This window comes from Cricetulus griseus (assembly GCF_003668045.3).
Source record: "Cricetulus griseus strain 17A/GY chromosome 1 unlocalized genomic scaffold, alternate assembly CriGri-PICRH-1.0 chr1_0, whole genome shotgun sequence".
Taxonomy (NCBI): Eukaryota; Metazoa; Chordata; class Mammalia; order Rodentia; family Cricetidae; genus Cricetulus; species Cricetulus griseus.
The window spans coordinates 26,431,551-26,454,498 of NW_023276806.1; the positions used below are offsets into that span (position 1 = coordinate 26,431,551).

General features: G+C 39.7%; 1 protein-coding gene across 1 annotated transcript; it reads right to left on the reverse strand.

Moving 5' to 3' along the window:
• Positions 1-1,704: 1,704 nt before the first annotated feature.
• Positions 1,705-15,881, reverse strand: Gimd1 (GIMAP family P-loop NTPase domain containing 1). The gene is made up of 2 exons (XM_035450821.1): positions 15,489-15,881; positions 1,705-1,965 (listed from the first exon to the last, which is right to left on the reverse strand). The coding sequence occupies exons 1-2, from the start codon at positions 15,879-15,881 to the stop codon at positions 1,705-1,707; spliced, it is 654 nt and encodes a 217-aa protein (XP_035306712.1).
• Positions 15,882-22,948: the final 7,067 nt, after the last annotated feature.

Genomic DNA, 22,948 nt, shown 5'->3' on the forward strand with positions numbered 1-22,948 from the left:
CCAAGGGCCTTGTGCAAGCTAGACAAGCACTCCACTACTAGGTCACATTGCTAATTTGTCTATGGTATATTTAAAATTGATTAAAGAAATTACAAATTTCCCAACATTTAAAAATTACTAATAACATGAGAAGTCAAAGGCCTATTGTCCTGATTTTATCATTACATATTATATAACATGCATTTAATTCCCACAATAAACTGTGAAGATGTACAAATGTTATGTATCAATTAAGCAAACATTATAGTTAAGCCATTCTGGTTCCCTATAACAAAGAGCAATATATAAGATAATGGGAGAGAATTTTAAGGGTGAATCTGACACTGCCTATCTTTAGCTGTCTTCCCTTACAAGTAGGAAGTTGATGATTTATTTAATAAACACCATCTGTGCTAGAGTTGAAATAATAGCGAGCATAAAAGTAGCCTTTTGAGAACTGCTTTTGGAAAAAACCCACCAGTTATAATCCTCTTTCTACTGTAAATTACTACAAGTCTTTCATAGTAAGAAAAATAAAACAAATATGATGTAACTTTATGAAAACCATATATGAGTTAGTGGTGTTCTGGGAAAATTCCTATATGATCACATATGAAGGTGATATGATTCTGGCTTGGTGATAGATTTGGCTCTTGATAACCAGAATTGCTTTCCTTTCACTATTGCTGTTGTACTAAAGCCACCCTGAAGGACACTCTCAACGGGCAAGTCATCCTAAAGCTTTGTAGAAATGCAAATAAGAGACTCGGGAGGCACCCCATTCCTCAGTCAAGACTGCATTTCTAGTCAGCCATGATAGTGATTGTAGGGATTTGCTGAAGAGCTTGCTCTGAGTTTTCCTTAATGTTTCTAAACATTCATAGGGCCAGGGGGGTCTCCCTAAAGCAGAAAGGAAAGATAACACCTAGACTCTATCACACTCTGATTCACACAGTTGTTGCTGTAACTAAGGAGTATGTGTTCCAAGAGAGGAAAACTACCCTGGCAATTTTCCGTCTCTTGTATCAAGTAAGCAGTGAGGTTAATTTCTTTAAAAATCTATTCATTTTAGCTTGTTTTCAAATATAGTGAGGGGCTCATAAACTACAAGAAACTTTGCTCCACTTTCTTCACAAGGTACACACCCTATGAAATTGTGTCAAGATAATGAATGAAATGAAATGGCGTTATCAAAATCTCCAAAGCTACTCCACAGCATCCTTTTGCTTCCCTGATCCCCATCACTTCTACCTCCAGAGTAGTTAGGTGGCATAAGGCACACTTCATGTCTGGCTTCTTTCTCTTGGCCTTGTAGTTAAACAGTTGTTTTGACTGTTACAGATAATTGAGTTTGTTCATTTCCATCACTGTAACACCTCACTGTATTAATATACTACAATTTGCACATCATTCTATTAATGAACATTTGGACAGTTTTCAGTTTTTAGCTATTATGAATGGTGCCACCATGAGCATTCTTGTATATACATGTTTCTTAATGCATAAATATACTTTCTGTTGGATAAATACTTACAATTCTGATATCATGAGATTTGCATTAGAAATCTTAAATCCTTGATACTAGTTTTTATTTGCAATTTTCCAAAATGGATATATAGCAGTACGGGAAATTCTCATACCCAATATTCATGTGAACAAAGTCATATTTCAAAATCAGATTTCTGGCCCTAATTGATGCCCGTGCTCTTTTCTTTGCACAAAGTTTTATGTAAAATTAAGAACTTGATAATGGTTTTCTTTTATAAATTCCATGATTCTTTCTAAGATTTTAATTCTTTGTCCATTGCACCAGTTTCCTTTATCATACAGGAAAGCATGCCTCTGCTGAACGGAATTTAGCAGAGTTAACAGGGTATCAGAAGCCTCGTGCAAATATTCATCTTCACTAATCCCTGCTGCTTCTATTTTTTCTGCATGGGTAAAAAGAACAGCAGTGTAATTCTTCCAAGAATCTCCCAGAAGTTCCTGAAAGAAAGAGAAATTAAATGACTATTTGCCTTGGACTCTATTCCTCAAAAATGAGCAAAGCCATTATTAAAGTCCGGTGTCATTAGCCAACAGATCCATGTGTCATGATATTTCTGAAAGCTGATATATGTAATAGGAAGTGGTTATGAGCTCAAGTGTTGTTAGCACATCAAGAAAGATGGAGGGGGTTTCTGAACAACAAAAGGCTTTAGTTTGCTGTTTTACTTTGCTGTTATAATTGATACATGAAAACTTAACACTGCAGAGTATCCGTCTACACTGCATGTAGTATGACCAGAATTCAGGGGCTGCTTGTAACTTTACACCACAACCAGACCCTGTTAGAACCACTCAATTTCTTTAACTTGTGGTACCTTGAGCGAGGCAGTTGTTACAGCATCTATTTTTTTTTTGGATGTCATGTTATCACCACTAAAGTATCTACTAAGGGATTAAAATGACATAATCTGGTTATGCTCTATTGATTAGCTAGATGACAAGTAATGGAAAAGCTAAGATCAAAATCCATTTGGTGAGTTGGAACGACTACACAAGATTACTGTAACCCTCATGTTCCTCTTGCCACATGCCTGGAATCAAAGGCAATTTATCAAATGGCTTCTTCTAATGTGCTTGAAAAGCACTCAAGACTGTTGTCCCTTTGTTTAGTGATATGTGAGGCTTGGTTGTGCAATAAATTCTTGTTTGATTAGTGAAAATTAACTGATAGAAAGCAGAAACCATGGCATGTGGCATATTGCTCATCCAATGCAAAAGGCATCCAGGAGTAATCATTTGACTTTGGAATGTTTCCAAGCTTATATGAAATCATAACCAAGTGACAATAAAGGAACATTTTCTCCTCTCTATGTGCTCCCACAACTGAAATATTTACCAGTTTATAATACTTTTCAAAAAATGCAAAATGTCTATGAATGAATATAACAAGAAATAGCAAAGACTTCCATCTAGAAGAAAGGAAACAAAACTGAAGAATTAGTGGAAGTATTATGGTATGCTTTTTAAATGGACAATCTCTTTTAGTCTCCTGCCTCCTATCTCCATTCCCACTTTCTCTCTTATTTCAGTTTGGTTTGGTGTGGTTTGAGTTTTTTTTAAGACATAATCATACTCTGTCAACACAAAGCTTTGCCATCATACTATAACTATTCCTGCTGTGGCATCTACATTAGTAATGTTTTCATTGAAACAGTCTGGGAAGCCGTGTCTCAATGTATGTAACAAATTCATGCTTGGTGTTTATGCTGTTGTAAAATGGAGGGAAGAGTGGGAGGTAAAGAGTAAAGAAAAGAAGAAGTAAAGGAAGGAGTCAGGACAAGTGGGTCTAATATGATAATACCTATGAAAACTCTGAGACAGGGATTTTAGAGATATCTATGGCTTTGAATACTAATGACAGACCCTGGGAACAGTCTAGCTTTTATCAGAGCCATTTGTTTATACGTATACTACTGAAACATAGCAGTGACCTCTTTGAAGGCACATTGTGTATCTGCAGTCATCCTAGGGTTCCAGTACGCTGTGAATTCTCGGCAATATCTGCAGAAGATTTTGGATTTGTCTTTATTTTTATTTATTGTTTTAGTCACATATCAATCCCCCCATTCCCTCTCCCTCCCATCCTCCCATGTTCCTCACCAACTCCCCCCAACCTGCCCCTACCCACTCTCCAAGGATAGTGAGGCTCTCCAAGGGGGACCATCAAATTTCATCACATCATTTGGGGGGAGGGCCTAGGCCCTCTTTCATCTATCTGGGCTGCAATAGTATCCCTCCATAGGAAATGGGCTTCCAAAGTCCATTTGTGCACTAGAGATAAACACTGGCTCCACTGTTAGAGGTCCCATAGACTACCCTGGCCTCCTAGCTGACACCCACATTCAGAAGGCTTGGTTTGGTCCAATGCTGGTTCCCCAGCTTTAAGACTAGGGTCTCCTTGCTCTCGCTAGGTCAGGTCAACTGTTCCTTTTCTTTCTTTCTTTCTTTCTTTCTTTCTTTCTTTCTTTCTTTCTTTTTTTTCCTTTTTTCTTTTTTTCTTTGGAAACAAGATTCTTTTATATGTCAATCCCAGTTCCCTCTCCATCCCCTCCTCCCCTGCCCTACTACCACCCATCCCAACCCCTTTAAGCTCCCCAGGGAGGGTGAGGCCTTCCATAGCGGATCTTCAAAATTTGCCATATCATTTCAAGCAGGGCCTAGAACCTCCCCTGCGTGTCTAGGCTGAGAGAGTATCCCTCCAGGTGGAGAGGGCTCCCAAAGTCCATTCGTATACTAGGGATAAATACTGATCCACTACCAGAGGCCCCATAGATTGCCCAGAACTCCAAACTGGCATGCTTACTCAGGGGGTCTGGAACAGTCCTATGCTGGTTTCCCAGCTATCAGTCTGAAGTCCATGACCAACCCCTTGTTCAGGTCAGCTGTCATCACAGCATTATTTGTAATGGCCAGAACCTGGAAACAACCTAGATGCCCCTCAACTGAAGAATGGATACAGAAAAAGCGGTACATTTACACAGTACTACTCAGCAAGGAAAAACAAAACAACAGAATCTTGAAATTCACAAGCAAATGGATGGAACTAGAAGAAACCATTCTGAGCTAGGTAACCCAGTCACAAAAAGACAAACATGGTATGTACTCACTCATATGTAGATTTTAGACATAGAATAAAGGATTACCAGCCTACAATCCACACCGCCAGAGAAGCTAGGAAACAAGGAGAACCCTAAGAGAGATATACGTGGTCCCCTGGAGTAGGGGAAACGGACAAGATCTCCTGAGCAAATTGGGAGCATGGTGGGAGGGGAAAGGGAACTAGGAGAATGAGAAGGGGAGAAGAGGAGGGGTGAGGAAAACATGATGGGGCAGGGAGGTTGAGTTGGGGGAAGAACAGAAGAGAGCAAGATAAGAGATAATATAATAGAGGGAGACATTATAGGTTTAAAGAGAAATCAGGCACTAGGGAAATGTCTGGAGAACTACAAAGATGACACCCAACTAACAATCTAAGCAACAAAGGAGAGGCTACCTTAAATGCCCTCTCCTGATAATGAGATTGATGACTAATTCATATGCCATCATATAGCCTTCATCCAGCAGCTGGTGGAAGTAGAAACAGACACCCACAGCTAAACTTTGAACTGAACTGAAATCCAGTTGCAGAGAAGGAGGAATGATGAGCATAGGGGTCCATACCAGGCTGGTGAAACCCACAGCAACAGCTGACCTGAACAAGGGAAAACTCTTGGTCCCCAGACTGATAGCTGGGAAACCAGCATGGGACTGATCCAGACCCCCTAAATGTGGATGTCAGTGAGGAGACCTTGGAAATCTATGGGGCCCCTTGTAGTGGATCGGTACTTATCCCTAGCATAGGAATGGACTCTGGGAGCCCATCCCACATAGAGGGATACTCTCTGAGCCTAGACACAAGGGGGTTGGCCTAGGCCCTATCCCAAAGGATATGACAGACTTTTAAGACCCCCCTATGGAAGGCCTCACACTCCCTGGGGAGCAGAAAGGGTATGGGATTGGTAGGGTGTTAGCTGGGGGAGTTAGTTAGCAGGGGAGGAGGGGAGGAAGAAGGACCTGGGATTGACATGTAAAATATTCTTTCTAATTAAAAAGAAAGAAAAGAAGGGAGAGAGGGAGGGAGCAAAAGGAAAGGAAGAGAGAGAGAGAGAGAGAGAGAGAGAGAGAGAGAGAGAGAGAGAGAGAGAGGAGAACAGGAGGGGAGAGGATGACATGAGAGAGCAGGAAGATTTAGTTTAGTCAGGGGAGAGCAAGAAAAGAGATATCACAATAGAGGGAGGCATTATAGGTTTAAAGAGGATTCGGATTCTAGCACCAGGGAAATGTCCAGAGATCTCTAAGTTTGACCTCAATTAACAATCCAAGCAGAGGATGGCAGGTCAACTCTTTCTGCAGGTTTCTCCAGCACAGTCTTGGCTTCTTTGCTCATCTCTCCTCCCTTTCTGCAACTGGATTCCAGGAATATGGTTCAGTGTTTAGCTGTAGGTACCTGTTTCTGCTTCGAACAGCTACTGGATGAAGGCTCTAGAAATGGCAACCAAGGTGTCATCGATCTCATTATAGGCGAAGGGCATCAAAGGCAGCCTCTCCACCTCTGCCTAGATTCTTAGTTGGGTCATCCCTGTGGATCCCCTAACTTTTCCCCAGTTCTAGACCTCTCTCCAAACATATACTGACTCCCTCTATCAAGGCATCTCCTTTCTTGCCCTCTTCTATTCCTCCCCTATCTCTGTCCCCCTGTTCTCTCCTGTTCTTCCCCCCCTCCCCTTCTCACCCTAAATGGAAAGATATCCCATGTTCTTGGATCGGTAGGATCAATATAATAAAAATGGCAATCTTGCCGAAAGCAATCCACAGATTCAATGCAATCCCCATCAAAATCCCAACACAATTCTTCACAGACCTTGAAAGAACAATTCTCAACTTTGTATGGAAAAACAAAAAACCCAGGATAGGCCAAACAACCCTGTATAATAAAGGATCTTCTGGAGGCATCACTATCCCTGACTTCAAGCTCTACTATAGAGCCATAGTCCTGAGAACATCTTGGTATTGGCACAAAAATAGACAGGTCGACCAATGGAATTGAATTGAAAACCCTGATATTAACCCACACACCTACAAATACCTAATTTTTGAAAAATAAGCTAAAGTTGTACAATGGAAAAAAGAAAGCATCTTCACCAAATGGTGCTGACATAACTGGACGCAGACATGTAGAAGATTGCAGATAGATCCATATCCATCACCATGTGCAAAATTTAAGTCCAAATGGATCAAAGACCTCAACATAAATCCAGCCACACTGAACCACTTAGAAGAGAAAGTTGGAGGTATCCTTAAAAGAATTGACACAAGAAACTACTTCCTGAACATAACACCAGTAGCACAGAACTGAGATAGACAATTAATAAATGGGACCTCCTGAAACTGAGAAGCTTCCGTAAGGCAAAGACACAGTCAACAAGACAAAACAGCAGCCCACAGAATGGGAAAAGATCTTTACCAACCCCACATCTGACAGAGGGCTGATTTCCAAAATATACAAAGAACTCAAGAAGCTAGCCACCAAAACACCAAACAATCTAATTAAAAAGTAGGGAGCAGACTTAATAGAGAATTCTCAATAGAGGAATCTAAAATGGCTGAATGACACTTAAGAAAGTGTTCAACATCCTTAGTCATCAGGGAAATGCTTCTCAAAACAACTCTGAGATACCATCATATACTAGCCAGAATGGCTAAAATAAAAAACACCAATGATAGTCTATGCTGGAGAAGATGTGGAGAAAGAGGAGCACTCCTCCATTGTTTGTGGGAGTGCAAACTTGTACAGCCACTTTGGAAATCAGTATGGCGGTTTCTCAGGAAAATGGGAATCAATCTACCTCAAGATCCAGCAATTCCTCTCTTGGGCATACACTCAAAGAATGCACATTCATACAACAATGTGCATATGTTCAATTATGTTCATAGCAGCATTGCTTGTAATAACTAGAACCTGGAAGCAACCTAGTTATCCCTCAGCTGAAGAATGGATGGAGAAAATGTGGTACATTTACACAATGGTGTATTACTCAGTGGAAAAAAACAAACGATGAAATCTTGAAATTCGCAGGCAAATGGATGGAACTGGAAGAGAACATCCTGAGTGAGGTAACCCAATCACAGAAAGACAATCAGGGTATGCACTCACTCATATATGGATATTAGACATAGAGCAAAGGATTACCAGCCTACAATCCACACCACCAGAGAAACTAGGAAACAAGGAGGACCCCAAGAGAAGAACACATGGTCCCCCAAAGAAGGAGAGGGGGACAAGAACCCCTGAGCAAATTGGGAGCACAGGGGGAGAGAGGAGGGAGGTAAGATTTTGGATTTGAATCCTCTTGGCTGAGTCAAATAGCAGGTTTAGTTTGGTGTTGAGGGTTCCGTTCTGAATTTTATTCCCTGGGACACAATCGTGTACTTCTGAGTTTTATAGCTCACCGTGGTAGATTTCTCACAGTCTGTGCTGCATGCAGAGCAAATCTCTGTAGGGATGAGTCCACCTATTTGCTCTTAACCAACAGACTGTATCTATCTCCACCACAGAATAACAGCTTCCCCTAAAACATCCTGTACCTCATCAGAATGTGTCTACCTCCACCACAGGGTTACAGCTTCCCTAACATCCTGTACCTAACGGACTGTGTCCTACCACCACAGAGTTACAGGTTCCCCTAAAACATCCTGTTTCAAGAAAAGATGAGCAGACTTTTAGAGATCCGTATATCAGACATGTCTTAACAGTAATACACAACGATTGTTCAAAGTAGTGCTTCAGTTGTCACAGTGTCATGTGCTTTTAAATCCCAATACATTTGAAATCTCATGTTTGCTGAACCATTAAAGAGCATAACTCTATAAATCTAAGTGTCCAATTGATGCCTACAACCCATGTCATGGCAAAGATATTCGTAGGACTGTTGTGCTTGCAGTGTGTTGAACATATCTCTGGTAGAGAGGAGACACATGCTGCAATGTGAATGAGCAGTAATATTAGGGTTGAACTGTGTCCTCCCCTAAGTCATATGCCAAGTCCTAATCCCCAGTCCCTCAGAATGTGACCTTATTTGGAAAAAGTGCCATAAAGATGTGATTAATTTAAGGAAAAGTCATTATGTTAGCTCCTGGTCCAGAATTATTAATGCCCTTATAAAATAGGGAAATTTCAACAGAGACACAAATATAAGGAAAAGGTCCTGGACCCTGCAGATAGTCTTGTACAGGAGAAAACAGTCCAGGAGAAGGCCTGGGACACATCATTTGCTCACGGCCCTCAGAAGAAACAAACCTTGCCAATTCTGTGACTTCAGACTTCTGACCTCAAGAACTAAGAGACCATAAATACCTGCTACTTGCTACAAAGGAATTAACAGGGGCCTGCAAGATGGCTCAGGGGATAAAAGTATTTACAGTTTGAGCCTGTATGTCTGATTAACACTAAAGGCTCACTGGAGAAAGCTTGTTCTCATCAAGAGAACAGGCTCTTTGGCCTGGGTAGAGACACAGTGTCCCAGCTAGGCCAGTCCAAGGGACCACCCCTTGAAAGGCAGACTCACCTAAGCCATGCTAAAGCAATAGGTGGAACAAGTTTCTCACTCAATAGCACTTTGAGCTTCCCCAGCATCTGGGGGCTCTCCTACTCTTTCTCTAAAGCATCCCTCCCACCAACCGGCTGCTTTCCCACCCTGTGTCTGACTTCCACACCAGCTTCCCTCCTCCATACTGCTCCTTTGAGTAGCTGCTGAGATTCGCAGCTTACCTGCTCTGATTTTTTTTTAACTCTAATAAAAATTTCCTTGAGCTTTTGTTTGGAGCATTCTTAAACTATATTACTGAGACTAGGAAGAAGAGACCTGGATTTCCCTTGTATCATCAGGCAACCACGAAAGGGCCCCAAAAGTTCCAGAATATGATGACCTGAGTTAGATGCTTAGAGTCCACACAAAAGCCAATCCCAGTTGTCTTCTGACCTCCACACTCACGCTGTGGCCCCTGTGCATAGACACATATACATAGCCTAATAATGATGATGATAGGTCATAATAAAATTTAAAAAGAATTAACATAATGTACGAGTCGAGATTGTATGGTATCGGGATTTTATTTTCACTCAGGTCCAGATATTGATTCTTGCTCACACTCATATCTGAACATTTCTCACATTTAGAGCCTAAGAGCACCATTCGGCCCTTTTTATTTTTCTTCAGTGGTTTCTATACTTCAAAGTTATCTCACTCAGGATAGATGAATGGAAGCACTGAACGCTGGGCCACTCACAAGCCCACATGTGCAGCCACAGGGAAGTCTTTAAAGACTTTTTTTTTAATGAAAGGATACTTATCTCTTCAACTGTGAGAGAAAGTGCACTTTTGAGTTACTGCCCAAACCAGAAAAGTATGGCTGATTTACTTTATAATCTTTAGATTGGTCTTTGGCCAGAAAATAGTTGACTGTTTAAAAATAGTGTCACTTGGTGATAGTCATCATGTCAGTGGCCAAGCATACTCTCTGTGGACTTAGAGAATGAACAATCATGGTTGATTGATGTCTCAAAAGAAATTTAAGTAAGCAGAAGTAATTTATCTGGTGCTAATAATTAAAATATAGTACTAAGTTGAATGGAAATGCTGCAACCATTGGTTGTTTGGTTTCACAGTGCACACGAGTATGAGTCCATGTAGTCCTTTTGGGACAGCTAGCTAGAATATAAACTTGTTTTCCAGGAATGGTTCATTTTCTCAGGACCTCACCAGCCCTGCCCCATTTGTTTGTGGTTGATGAAATCATAGCATCTGGACTTTTTAGGGGGAAACTTTAGGAAAAAGCCAACAATTACATCAGCTGAGAAAAAAGTTATCATGGAACAGGAGGATCATACGTGTGTGTGTGTGTGTGTGTGTGTGTGTGTGTGTGTGTGTGTGTGTGTGTGTGCGCGCGCACGCACGCGTGCATGTATGTATGTGTTATTTCTTTACTCTCATCCCACTTTAAAGTGTCACATTTTCCTTCCCAGATAGGCAAAGCTGAATGACAACACCTTAAGTCAGATTCAGGGAATATTCAACACTAGAAAGCATCTATTCAAATCGCTTCTTTTAAACATGACAGTATTGAGGCCTTGTGATGGTTGTGGCTTGATGGAAGTCACATGGTCATGTGGTCACATAGTCCCATTGCTGATTATTGGCAGGCCTTATAAAATAGTAAAAATAAATAAATAAATAAAAGAAAAAAAGTTCCTTGACTGTCAGAGCCTGGACTAATAATAATATGAAATAATTCACACAGTTAAATATTTATGTTGCACTTAATATATCAGTGTCTCAGTTAAAGGATTTACTACTGCCAAGACCATATTGCAATCGAAAAGAAAACCAGGTAAGTAGATATCTCTTGCTGCTAACCAGAGAAGCTACTTGTTCAAGGTCACGGTGCAAACAAGTAGCTAAGAAGGAACGTGGGCACAGGTATGTGTAACTTACTCAGAAGCCATGTTCTTCACCTCTGTAATAAGCCACCCCTTTCTGTGGATCACTTGAATGAGTGCTCCCCAGTTATAACAGTGCTGCTTTGCTGTCTTCAGCAGCTCTCCTTTGTAAGCTGAGCTGTTTTAAGCATTTCAGAGATGTCTTTAATATCAATAAAGTCAGCATCCATTGTTACTGAGACTCTAAAACCAAGAAAGGCTAATAACATTAGGCTTGTCTTTGAGTACATTCTAACTGCTGAGGAGGCCCATGAGATTTGTCTAGTACATTCAGGCCCATCACCGCCTTTGTGAGCCTATTGTCTGATGAGCACCCACCAGCAACATCAAGCAACAGCTGAGTGGTTGATTCCAAGACAGAAACACATTCTTGAAGCCTGCTTGTTCACAATAGTAACACTGTCCATGATTGATTGTACAAAAGAATATAGGCTCTAGTTAGTACAATAGGTTCAGTTCATAGAGTGGCTTTGTCTCCATCATGCTGTCTCTTTAGTAGAGGAGATTGTATTATGTTTTCTCTGATATATTTGTGAATTTTCTTTTTAACATTCAAATAATATTCCTCCTAACACTCACATGAATCATTCCTTTCCCATTTTGGAGGCTACAACTCACTGACATCTCTAGTATGGACCTAATATAAAGAAAGAAAAAGATCATTTTGGGAAATGCTTTAATCATCACAGCTGGCAGCCTATGACAAATATTAAATCACAATATTAAAACACAAAGCAGGAGACAACAGAAAGGCACAGAAAAGACGAGGCTAGTCCTTCAGTCCCAGGACTCTCCCCTTACCCAGAAAGGTAAAGGATAGTTACTCCATTCTCCTTGTTTAAATAGCCAAGAAGGAAATGATTTCCAGGGAATGCCTAGAACCCATGAACCATAACAGCTCTTGGTCCTGTCAAATATCAAGACATCTGGCAACTGCTTCTGATCTGGGAGCGCACACAGCTGACAGCAGTGGGTATCTGAGGCACCTTCAGGAAGAAAGTCATAAGCATCCAGTTGTGCCTCAGAGACCATGAACAGAAGATCAAAAGGGACCCCAAACAGGTCTGCAACAACTTCCAGCACTCATGGGCTGCTCTGAGGACTGATAAGTCTTGTCTGCTGATATTCAAGAAAAAAAGAGAAATTATGTATTCTAGAAAAAAAACAGGATCTGAACTTCGCTCAACTCCTGACATAGACAATGACTTAAGGAAACGGCTGTTGGAGAAAGCTATGCAGGTACCATTTCAAAAGAAAAGAGACAAATATGAATTAAATTGCTTTGTAGCAATAGTGTTCTGTATATTAACACTAGAAGAATCTACTTTCAAAACGTTTAACATTGAAATCCTTTTGGCTTTGGCATAGTGCACCACAGGGAAGAATAGTGAGATATATGGAGAGAATCAAGATGTTTTTCGAGAAGTAGTTGTTTGTGAATTTATACAAAGCAGCCTTCAGTGAATGTTAAATATGTTCTTAAAATCATCCTGATGTTTGGGTGCAGGTTTCCTGCTTCTTGATTCCTACCAGGAGTGCTTTCAAATATAGGTTGTAATAGTGTGGGGAGCTGTGTGTGTTTTAGATTTCATATCATATCTTAATCACAACCATCTTGTTTACTGTTGACAACATGACTTGAGCCTTCAGGAGTTGGAAGATGAATATTTTGCTCCTGTCACTAAGTTTTCCACTACTACTTTTTTTTTTTTTTTTTTTTTTTTTTTTTTTGTAATTACACACATGTCTTTCCCCCAAACTTTTACAAACACGAATAACCATTGAGAAGCAAAAAGTGTGTTTGCCATTTGGGTCAATCTTTTGTCTTCACTTGTGAAAGGGACGAGTCCTTCATCTGAACACAGTGACTAGGGCAACCCCTACTATTAAGGCTCAGCAGTTAAATTAGTTTAACCCTCTCTAGAGAATCAAGAGCTTAGCCAGAATGGATCAGGTCAGTGAATAATTTCTAGGGATTGTAAGTAACAGTACACATGGGCCCTTTTCCTACATTATTCTTGGTAGTATTCACATATACACTCTTTATTCCTCTAAAACCCTTCTCCTTACCTAACTGCTTTGTTGGACTGTCCAATGAATGAAGCCCCCAACTTAGCAACTAATGATAAATGAATGAATAAATGGGTATAAACACATGTAGCATGTGTTGTTTAGGTTCTGCCTAAAGTCTTTTTAGTTCATGACTGGAATGGAGAATTTTCTATAGGTGCTATGGCAGGAAAATATGGAAATTGCAGATTTCTTTCTTGTATTTACAAAAAGTGTATCTTCCATTTAGGTTAATCTTTTGTCATTTCCTGTTGAAAGGGGAAAGTCCTTAATCTGAACATCTGTCATATCTATGGGTAAATAAGGCACCCAAAGAAGGTTAGGTATCTATACTTATCCAATATACAGCCTCTGATCCGGCCTGGGATATTCTGTGTACACTTATCCCTCAGTGTTGGTGGGGGACTGATTCACTGCCCCAGCATTTTTCAAAACCTGGTCATTCTCAACTTACTCATATAAAATGATGTAGTCTTCATATAACCTATGCTCAGCACCCTTTATAATACTCTAAATGGCATCCAGATTATACTTAGTGTAATTCTAACAGTGCAATGTAAGTACTGTCCTAGACCATGCTCAGTCTTCCTGCAGCATTTGCCTCGATGCTAAAAAGTCCTGCATCACTCCTCTCACCCATTCACTACTTTAGAGTTAACACACTGTTGTTTCTCACATTTATTTGCCTCTTTTAGATTATAATCTTTTTTTGTAGTCAGGCCTCCTGTCCCTGCAAGTGCTCAGCAATATGTGTGATAATCACCAGTGGATAAATATGCATGTGTTGATGAATTATAACAAATTGTCCCCTTGATATTGTATGGCGTAATATGGGATGCCCCTCTGCATGCTGTGGATAGTTTTATTACCATTGGTTAATAAAGAAGCTTATTTGGCCAATAGCCACGCAGCATAGAGCCAGACAGGAAATCCAGAGATACGGAGAGAGGGAAGGTGGAGTCAGGGTGATGCCATGTAGCTGCTGGAGGAGTAAGATGTCAGAGCTTTACCAGTAAGCCACAGCCACGTGGCAATATATACATTAATGGAAATGGATTGACTTAAATGCAAGATCTACTTAGTAAAAGCCTGATTCATTTATAATTAATATAAGTCTCTGAGTGGTTATTTGGGAACTGGTGGGTGGGAGAGGAACTTCCAGCTACAATGGTGTGTGGGTATTTCAGTTGGTAGCTTTGAACCCACCTTATTTTAGTAAACCTGTATAAAACCATGGAAATGCAGATGCACAAGTCTCACTCTTGAGATGCTGCTTCGATAGTCATGGGCAAATCTGCATTTTTAATAAGTTGCCCAGATGATTCTGGTACAGATAGTTCAAGGGCTATATTGCACAAACTGACTCAAGTTGTCACTAAGGATAATGTACACCTAGTTAAGGATACTTTCCTATTGTTTAGGGTTGGGATTGGAAGGAGATGTTCAGGCTTGGACACCTCTTTCAGATGACTTTAGGGTTTAGCTGAAATAGACATGGTTAGGATGTGACATAGCAGATTATTGTATCTTCTTGTATTTCACCTTTATGATTGTTAATTTTGGATACTTTACACTGTTAAGTTTTAATCCTCTTATAGACTAAAAGGGGAATTGTAGGGAGACACCGTAACCATGCCTCTTAAGGGCTGGATGCAAGTGTGTCTGACCACACCCACCAGGGTGTGGTCAAAGTGATGTCAAGGTGACATGCTAAAGGTTTAAAGGGATAGCCAAGGCACATGGTGGCTCTCTGTCTGCTGCTTCACCTCGCTCTGGTTTCCTGTCAGTTGGCATTTACTTATTAAAGATATCCTGACCATTACTGGCTATGTATTAGTTATTCATCGTAATAGACTCAAGTTCAAGGTTCTTAAGATGTAAGGCTTAGCTTCTGAAATTAGTGTCTAAAAATTTCTGTCTATGACCCAAAACAGTGGTTCCCAACTTGTGGGTGGTGCCCTTGGGTGTCTCTTGTCAGATATCCAGCATACCAGATATTTACATTATTATTCATAACAGTAGCAATATTACAGTTATGAAATATAAATGAAATAATTTTATGGTTGGGAGTCACCACAACATGAGGAATTACATTAAAGGGTCACAGCATTAGCAAAGTTGAGAACCACAGCTCTAAATGAAATTACAAATTAGAACAGGCAGAAAATCAAGTCACTTTTTTTACTGACTATTGATATATGGTTAACACTTGTAATTCAAGTATCTTTTGAGCCAATTTTCCTGGGCCTTGTCTATGCAGATAATGCCCACAGGTGGGAATAATGGTGCCAATATAATTGCATCTTTGTATTACCCAAATCAATAATGGTGCCAGACAATTGCACCTTCATATTACCTGGATCAACTGGACTGGGTTAGATGCTTCCTGTCCGAAGAAAGGGACATCAGCTCTCTGGACCAGCAGAGCAAGATGGAGGCCATCTTGCCCAAAGTGATGCACCAGGGCCTTTTTGACTTCCTGTTTTACATGTTCCATGCTCAGCTTGCTGTGTGGATACCCTGGAGTGTCCAATACCTGTATCTGCAGGGTTATTTCTTGTCCGCCTCGACGCATGAAACTGTGGAGGTGACAACTGCGGCCCAGGCTGCACTCTTTGGTTATAGAGCCTGGAGAGAGACTACTGTAGAAGTCGGTACTTCCCAAAAGAATATTCCCAGTAGAACTTTTCCCACTCTGAGTCCTGCCAAAGACAGCCAAATTGATGATCATCTTGTTGGTATCTGTCATAGCTGTGGGCAAACAAGGTCAACACAAAGAGAGTTAAGTATCTATGCTTACCCAATATATAGCCTCCGACCTGGTCTGGGATACTCTGTGTACATTTGTCCCTCGGTGTCTATGGGGGAATGACTCACTGCCTCAGCATTTACAAAAAAAAAAAAAATGTGTGTTCTCAAGTTACTTATATAAAATGATGAAGTATTCATATAAGCTATGTTCAGCACCCTTTATAATACTCTAAATGGTATCTAGATTATACTTAGTGTAATTCTAACAGTGTAATGTAAGTTCTGTCCTACTGTATTGTTGGAGGAGCAATGACAAAGAAAAAGAGGGTCTGTACAGGACCAATGCTGACATTTTTTTTCTGATTACTTTCAGCCTGTGATTGGGTGAATCTAATGATGTAGCATACATGGACGGAGCACTTCCTGTTCTGCCTGTGATGTGCTGCCCTCTCCTCTTCTGTAGTGACCTAAGCAGGGCCTCGTGCTCCATTACAGTTACCACATAGACAGTGGGGATTGGAAAGTTGTAATTGATAGTGGGGAAACAGAGAAAAACCAAAGAGAAGCAAGGAATGTCTAAGGAAGGGATAGCTGCAGGAAAAGCAGAGAGAAGCCAAATACCACGGAGATAATTCATTTAGGAAGAACATTTTGATGCTTCAGTGTGGTAAAAGAAAGAGTTCAGGATTGAGATCACTAAGTTCAGGAACCCATGGGGACGATTTAAAATTCACTTATTATTGAAGAAGTAAAACTAAATACAACAGTGTAAGAAAAAGACTTTTTGGCTATTCTCCTTTTATCTTTTCTTAAATTTTCTTTTTGATTTATCTTTTTTTATATGTATAGGAGTTTTTGCCTGCAAGCATGTATGTGTATCCCATGCATGCCCAGTGCCTGTAGAGGCCAGGAGATGGGTCTTGCATCCGTTGAAACTGATTGTAAGCTACACAATATGGGTGCTGGATCTCAAACCATGGTTCTCTGGAAGAACAGCCAGTTCTCTTAGTCACTGAACTATCTCTCCAGCATCACCCCCAACTTTGAGACAAGTCTCACTATGTAGCTCAGGTGAGCAGGCTGACCTGAAACTTACTATGTATCTTGAACCAATATTCACCTGAATTCGCCTTCCTGGAGTGCAGGGCTTCCAGGTATGAGCCACCATGTCCAGCTCCATTCAGCATTGTATAATTTAATTTAAAAAAATCAGACTTAGAGTTAAAAATGATTCTAACATCGTTTTAAAGCACAATTATTAAGATAAGGAGAGATATTTATGAACAAAGTAAGACCAACCTAAGAGCATGGATGTGTGTTTCTCAATAGAGAATTGCCTGTTCGACATTTTAATTGTTTCAGCCACCTACCCATCTCCCCACTCCCCGAATATACAAGGGCCAACTGCAAAAATTCCTCTTCCCTGCTTCTTGAATGCCTTGCATAAATACTGCAAAAGGTAGCTATTGCTTCTCCTTAAGAAACATTGTTTTACAATCAGGAAACAGTCTAATAAAAATGAGATGGGCTTGTAATTTATGTTAGGAAATTAATTATTTCCTGCACGGTTGAACATTGCAAAGTGTGGACTCTTTGATGAAACTCTGTAATCCATTTAGGAAGCACAAGAATTTCCATTTAAAGAACCTGTACAGTGTTGTCAGTTTTCAAGCAGCACCTAAGCCTTAGAATATTTTAAGGTTGTTGGTAATTTTCATTGATAACCAAAACTACTGGCAAACTGTCAAATGACCTCAGTTTGCTGAATCAGAAATGAACACATGTGTTAATAGGTATTATGAGATTATTTTGCTTGTGCTTTACGATTCTATTATATGGTGTTAAGTATCCTACTAGTTCTCTTAGGTCCCTCACTCCAGTATTTCCAGACCTTACCACAAATACCTTTAAGGAGCCACAGAGCTGAACAAAATGTCACTGGTTCCAGCAGCCCCTTATATAGCTATCAGCTCATGTAGCTCATTCGTCTGTGTCCCCTGCACTGAGTTGCCATTTATTTCTATCTAGTTCTGAGTCACATATCTAATATATTTAAAAGCCAGCTGCGTGCCACTTACCTTTTTTTAGTCTTTGAAATGTATTCTTCACAGACTTCCTGAGAACTGGTACAGTTTATTCTTTGAGATGAACTTTAGTCTCCTGACTGTGTGGTACCAGCAGGTGACCGATACTGCAGAACTTTGCTTCGTTAATCTGTTACCCAGCAGGCAACTGATACAGCAGCACTTTGCTTAGTTAATCTGTTACCAGACATCCTCTTGATAAGAGACTAGCTGTCTTCTAATAAGAGCCTATTGACATTACCTGACAGCCTATCATTTTAATAGATACTTCCTGAAACCTCTGACTCCAGAATTAGACTCTTTGACTAAGTGTGTTTCTAATAAATAACAAGGTTCCCACAGCAAAAGTATGAAGCTTTCTTAGCAAAAGTTACAAGTTTTCCATTTCAATTGATAAATGTTACATCAATGCTTCATGAATAACGTCAACAAACGTGTATAACTACAGACAATGAAATAGTATTTAATTCACAAATTCAAAATTTTATAAGAAAAATTCTCTAGGTTAATTCCATATACTTGAAATGCATCATTTTAACCTGTTAAAATCTCCTGTGTGCTTTTTTGAGGTCATGCAATTTTCATAATCAAGTAATCATCATTAAACATGCTGACATATTTAAGGCACATAATTAACTAAGTTACCATTAAATAATTTTCCTTTAAATTTGGTTTTGTTTTGACATCAAAAGCTCAGATTTGACTTCCTCCACTTCTTAGTATATAGCCGTACTCCCCCAAACTCTTTCATGTCACGTGTTAGATGTAGAAGCCTCATTCTGGTTACATTCTAGTCCTCTCTTATAGCTCCCAAGAAACCTATAGGATAGTACTCCTATGAAGGGAATCCGGAGACAGCTGGAACTCCTTACTGTGTGGACATGACAAGGACTGTGTGAATGGGACCCTTCCTTCATCAGAACATCAGTTGTCCTGAACGAAGCAGGAAAGAGCTTCCCCCAGGTGGCAGTAGCATCATGTTCCCTCCGAAGGATTTTTCAACCAGAGTTTAATTTGCTTCCTCAAAGTGTAAACTGACATTTAACCATCTACAGCAGCATGTATTCATTGTAAAGTGGATTCTTTTAAAGAATGGGAGCAAGCAGGCCTCTGTTTCTGTGTTCTTTTATGGAAAGCACCAAGCATACACAGACCTTTTTCAGTCTCTTACCTTTGAGATCATAGTTTAGGTCATTTGCTGAATGCAACAGCCCAGCCAACTGGTTATAAAAGGAGGAGGATAGTTCACAATGGCATATATATGTCATTGGATCTGCAGATTTTCAGACACATTTCAGATACACTGCAATACCAGTTTTGAGCCAATTTCACAGATTCATAGAAGGAAAATTTACTAATATTAAACAAACTAGCAATCTGATCAATTTTCTTTCTGATTGTTTTGAGTCAGGGTAAAGGAAAATTATCTTTTCACTGACTTTTCTAAATATGCTTTACTTGACTAAAAATAAATTATCCTTAATTAGGTGTTTCCAGGATTCATATTAGAAAGCAAAAATTTGCTACTTCAGGTAAAAATAAAACTTAAACTTGATCTGAGATCCCATAAGAAATAATAAAAAAGCAAAAGTCAGCCTGCTGATGATCCAAAGGGAAGAGCCAAGAAAACAGAGTGTAATATCAGAACGGTAAGGACCTGTGAGTCAGGGATAGGGACTTCAGCATTATTGCCTGGCAGAATCTCCCAAAACGGGAGACAGGAAGGACTCAAGGACTATTTCAGAGCAGAAATGGCTTTTGTTCAATTCTCAGTCCTTTGCATTGCTGGGTTGCAAAACTACCTACTATCATAGTTTCCTTATGTGATGGATTTTCATTTTTGTTTTAGTTTTGGTTTTTATTTCATTTTCTCTGGTCAAAATAAAAAAGTTTCGGGACTGTCTGTATACTAGTTCAGGATAAGGACCACAAAAGTTGGAGACGGCAGTATGACATCTGAGAAGTCGGCTGGATGAATGCTAGTTCCCAGGAACTTGTAGGAGTCAGTGAGAGGATATTTCCCTTTCTACAAACCATGAAATTGGATATTTTGAGATTAAAATACCCTAGCTGATGAATATTATATTTCAAACTAATATACACATATATTGCATAAGTCATACTTACACACATGTACATATGCATATGTATCTGTGTGTTTCTGTGTATATGCACCTGTGAAGAAAGCTTATAACTTGTCTACATATTCAGTAAAATCTCATGTCTTTAATCAAATGAGTTTTGTTTTAAGTAGTTCTTGCCAGATAGCAGTTTGATTAATGAGTGTGCTTATGTTTTAATCACTCTTTATTTTATTTGGTTCTAATTTTGAACTCTTTGCTCCAATTGTGTTTCTTTTTATAATAAAGAAGACCCACAGAGCACAGACCAGACTTTCTATGATGGCCTTTAGTATGGCTTTAACGTAGGCTATCCCTACACAAATTTGAACTTTCAGGTGACAAGAGAGTTGAGGTTGATGGTGACACGTTGGTGACTTGGTCTAAGCTGATTTTAGAGGTAGGATTCAGATCTCAGCTTTATTGAGACACTGAGCAGACAAATGATCTTAATTTGAATGTTGTTGGAGCAATGAAAAATGTTTGGGTTTGGACAAGACTATGAGAGCAAAGCTTTCAGTCCATGTTGGGTTAGTTTCATATATAATAGTTTCTGGCACTCACATCCCTGTGCAGGAACAATCAGGATGTTTCATATTTAGTTCTGTTGTTATTTGTTTGCTTATTTTTATTCTGAATATTTGCATGTTTATTCAAGCTACAAATGTAGTGTGTACTTTTTCAAAACATTAGATACAGAAAGAAAAAATTTTAAATATAGTGAGGAAATAATTACTTTTGAATATTAATTTCTGGGGGACCATGCGATATTGGCTCCTTTGGGGACCTTTCTTGTTTCTAATTGTGCCCTCTTGCCATTTATTCCTCCTCTTTCAGAATCACCTTTGCAAGGCAAACCACTGAGGAAGGAGGTACCCTTGACATGTGAACTCTGCGGGGGCAAAAGCAGTTCTTAGCAATTACTTTCAATATGCTACTGCATTCAAGTTTATAACACCCATAATTTTAGAAACTTGACTAACAATGAGATTATTTTACAGTATTCTATTTTAAAGCATCTATAATTTTATGTGTTTGTGGTGTTTATGCTGTATTCGTGTATGTGCACATATCTACATGAAGGCCAAAGGCTGATTTTGCTTTCCATCTTTTCTTTGAAACCAAATCTATGTTATTGAACCTGGAGCTCACCATTTCATCTAGATTGTCTGGCTGGGGATCCCCCTATCTCTACCCCTGAGGTTGCAGGCATGCACCATCATACCTTACTTTTACGTGCATGCTGGGGACCTGCCTAGGTCCTGATGCTAACACAGCAAACACTTTCCCCACTAAACCATATCTCCAGTCCATTCAGCATTCTATTTATCTTATATTTGTCATGTTTTCTGTTCTGCCTTCTTAAAACAAATTAGGAAAAAAATTCTCTGTTGTGTAGAGATTTGTGATAATTTATACTATGTATCCCCTAAAGACTTGGAAAACTCCCAGGAGTTTTCCAAGAACAGAACAGAACAAAGTAGCAGTAGTGATTCTTGAACAACTTAAAAGTTCTACCACAGTGATTTGACCATTTTGTATACATCTTGGTGATTTGTGTTATGTACCTATTTTACCTACATCTTAATTTTTTAATGTTTAATCACCTTCATTTCTAGAAATAGTTTCCAGTTTTTATTCTGAAGTGGCTATGTGTGAGTTATGTTAACATGTTGTTAACATGTACTTAATAAGAAATGCTTTCTGTGTAAACACAGTTAATTTTTGTACCTTTAAAGTTTGAAATGGATTTCCAGGAAAAAAAACAAATTAAATTTACAACTTTGCTCCTTTAGCATGTGTGTATGTGTATATCTCTGTGTGTAACTTATTTATTTTTCTAATGACATCATGAAATTTTCAGGCAAAAGGAGGGAACTAGAAAAAGTCATCCTGAGTGAGGTAACCCAGACCCAGAAACACAAACATGTTATGTAGTCACTTATAAGGCAATATTAGTTGTAAAGAAAAGAATAGCCATGCTACAGTCCACAGGATTGTCCTGAGAAGGGGAAATAGAGATTTCAAGGGTATACTGGAGAGCAAGTGGGTATGGGAACATGAGATATCAGGCAGGGGTGGGGGAAAGAAAACTAAAAGAAACAACTGGAAAGGGGGCATTTCATGGTCAGGTAGAAACCTGGTAGAAGGGAACCTACAAGAATGATCCCTGCTGAGACAGCTAGCAATAGTGGATATGTTGCCTGAACTGGTCAACTCCTGTGACCAGGCAAGACTTCCGATGGAGGGACTGGAACACTAACCCAGCCATATAATCTTCAACCTACAGTTTGTCCTGCCTATGGAATGTGCTGGCATAGGGTGGCACAGAGATTGTTGGAATGACCAACCAGTGACTGCTCCAGCCTGAGACCCATGTCATGGAAGTGAGCTCATCCCTGACACTGCCTGGTGCATCACGACCCAGAACTGGATGGCCGAGAGACCCAGGATAGAACCAAATATGTCTAGAGAAAAAAAATGTCAATGTAAATATTTCCGCTATGGAATATTTTGAGATCCAGCCTTGGGTTTCACTAAACAGGAACAACAGAAAGCCCCGGCCCACTATTGTATTGTTAATGCCAGTAAGGCTACTATTGTTTACCATGGCCTCAGGGTAATAATATGCCTCCTATTTGCATCTCTGTGGGCCTAAGCATCTGAATAGGCCTTCATCTGGGCGGAGGTTCAAGGTGTGTGAGTGACTAGGGAAGATAGAAGTTAGGGGTGAGGGACCAGAAGACAGAGGAGAACAAAGAGAGAAATGGTTCCCTCGTGGTATTGGCAGGATGGTTAAGAAACACCAGAAAAGATGGCTAATAAAGAAATGACTCTAGTTCTACAACATGGAACTGAGA

Coding starts and splice junctions, on each gene's coding strand:
- Gimd1 (XM_035450821.1), bottom strand. CDS start 15,881: ATGACAGATACCAACAAGATGATCATCAATTTGGCTGTCTTTGGCAGG. Junction 1,966..15,488: donor ACCCAGTCCAGTTGATCCAG/GTAATATGAAGG, acceptor TCTTTCTTTCAG/GAACTTCTGGGAGATTCTTG.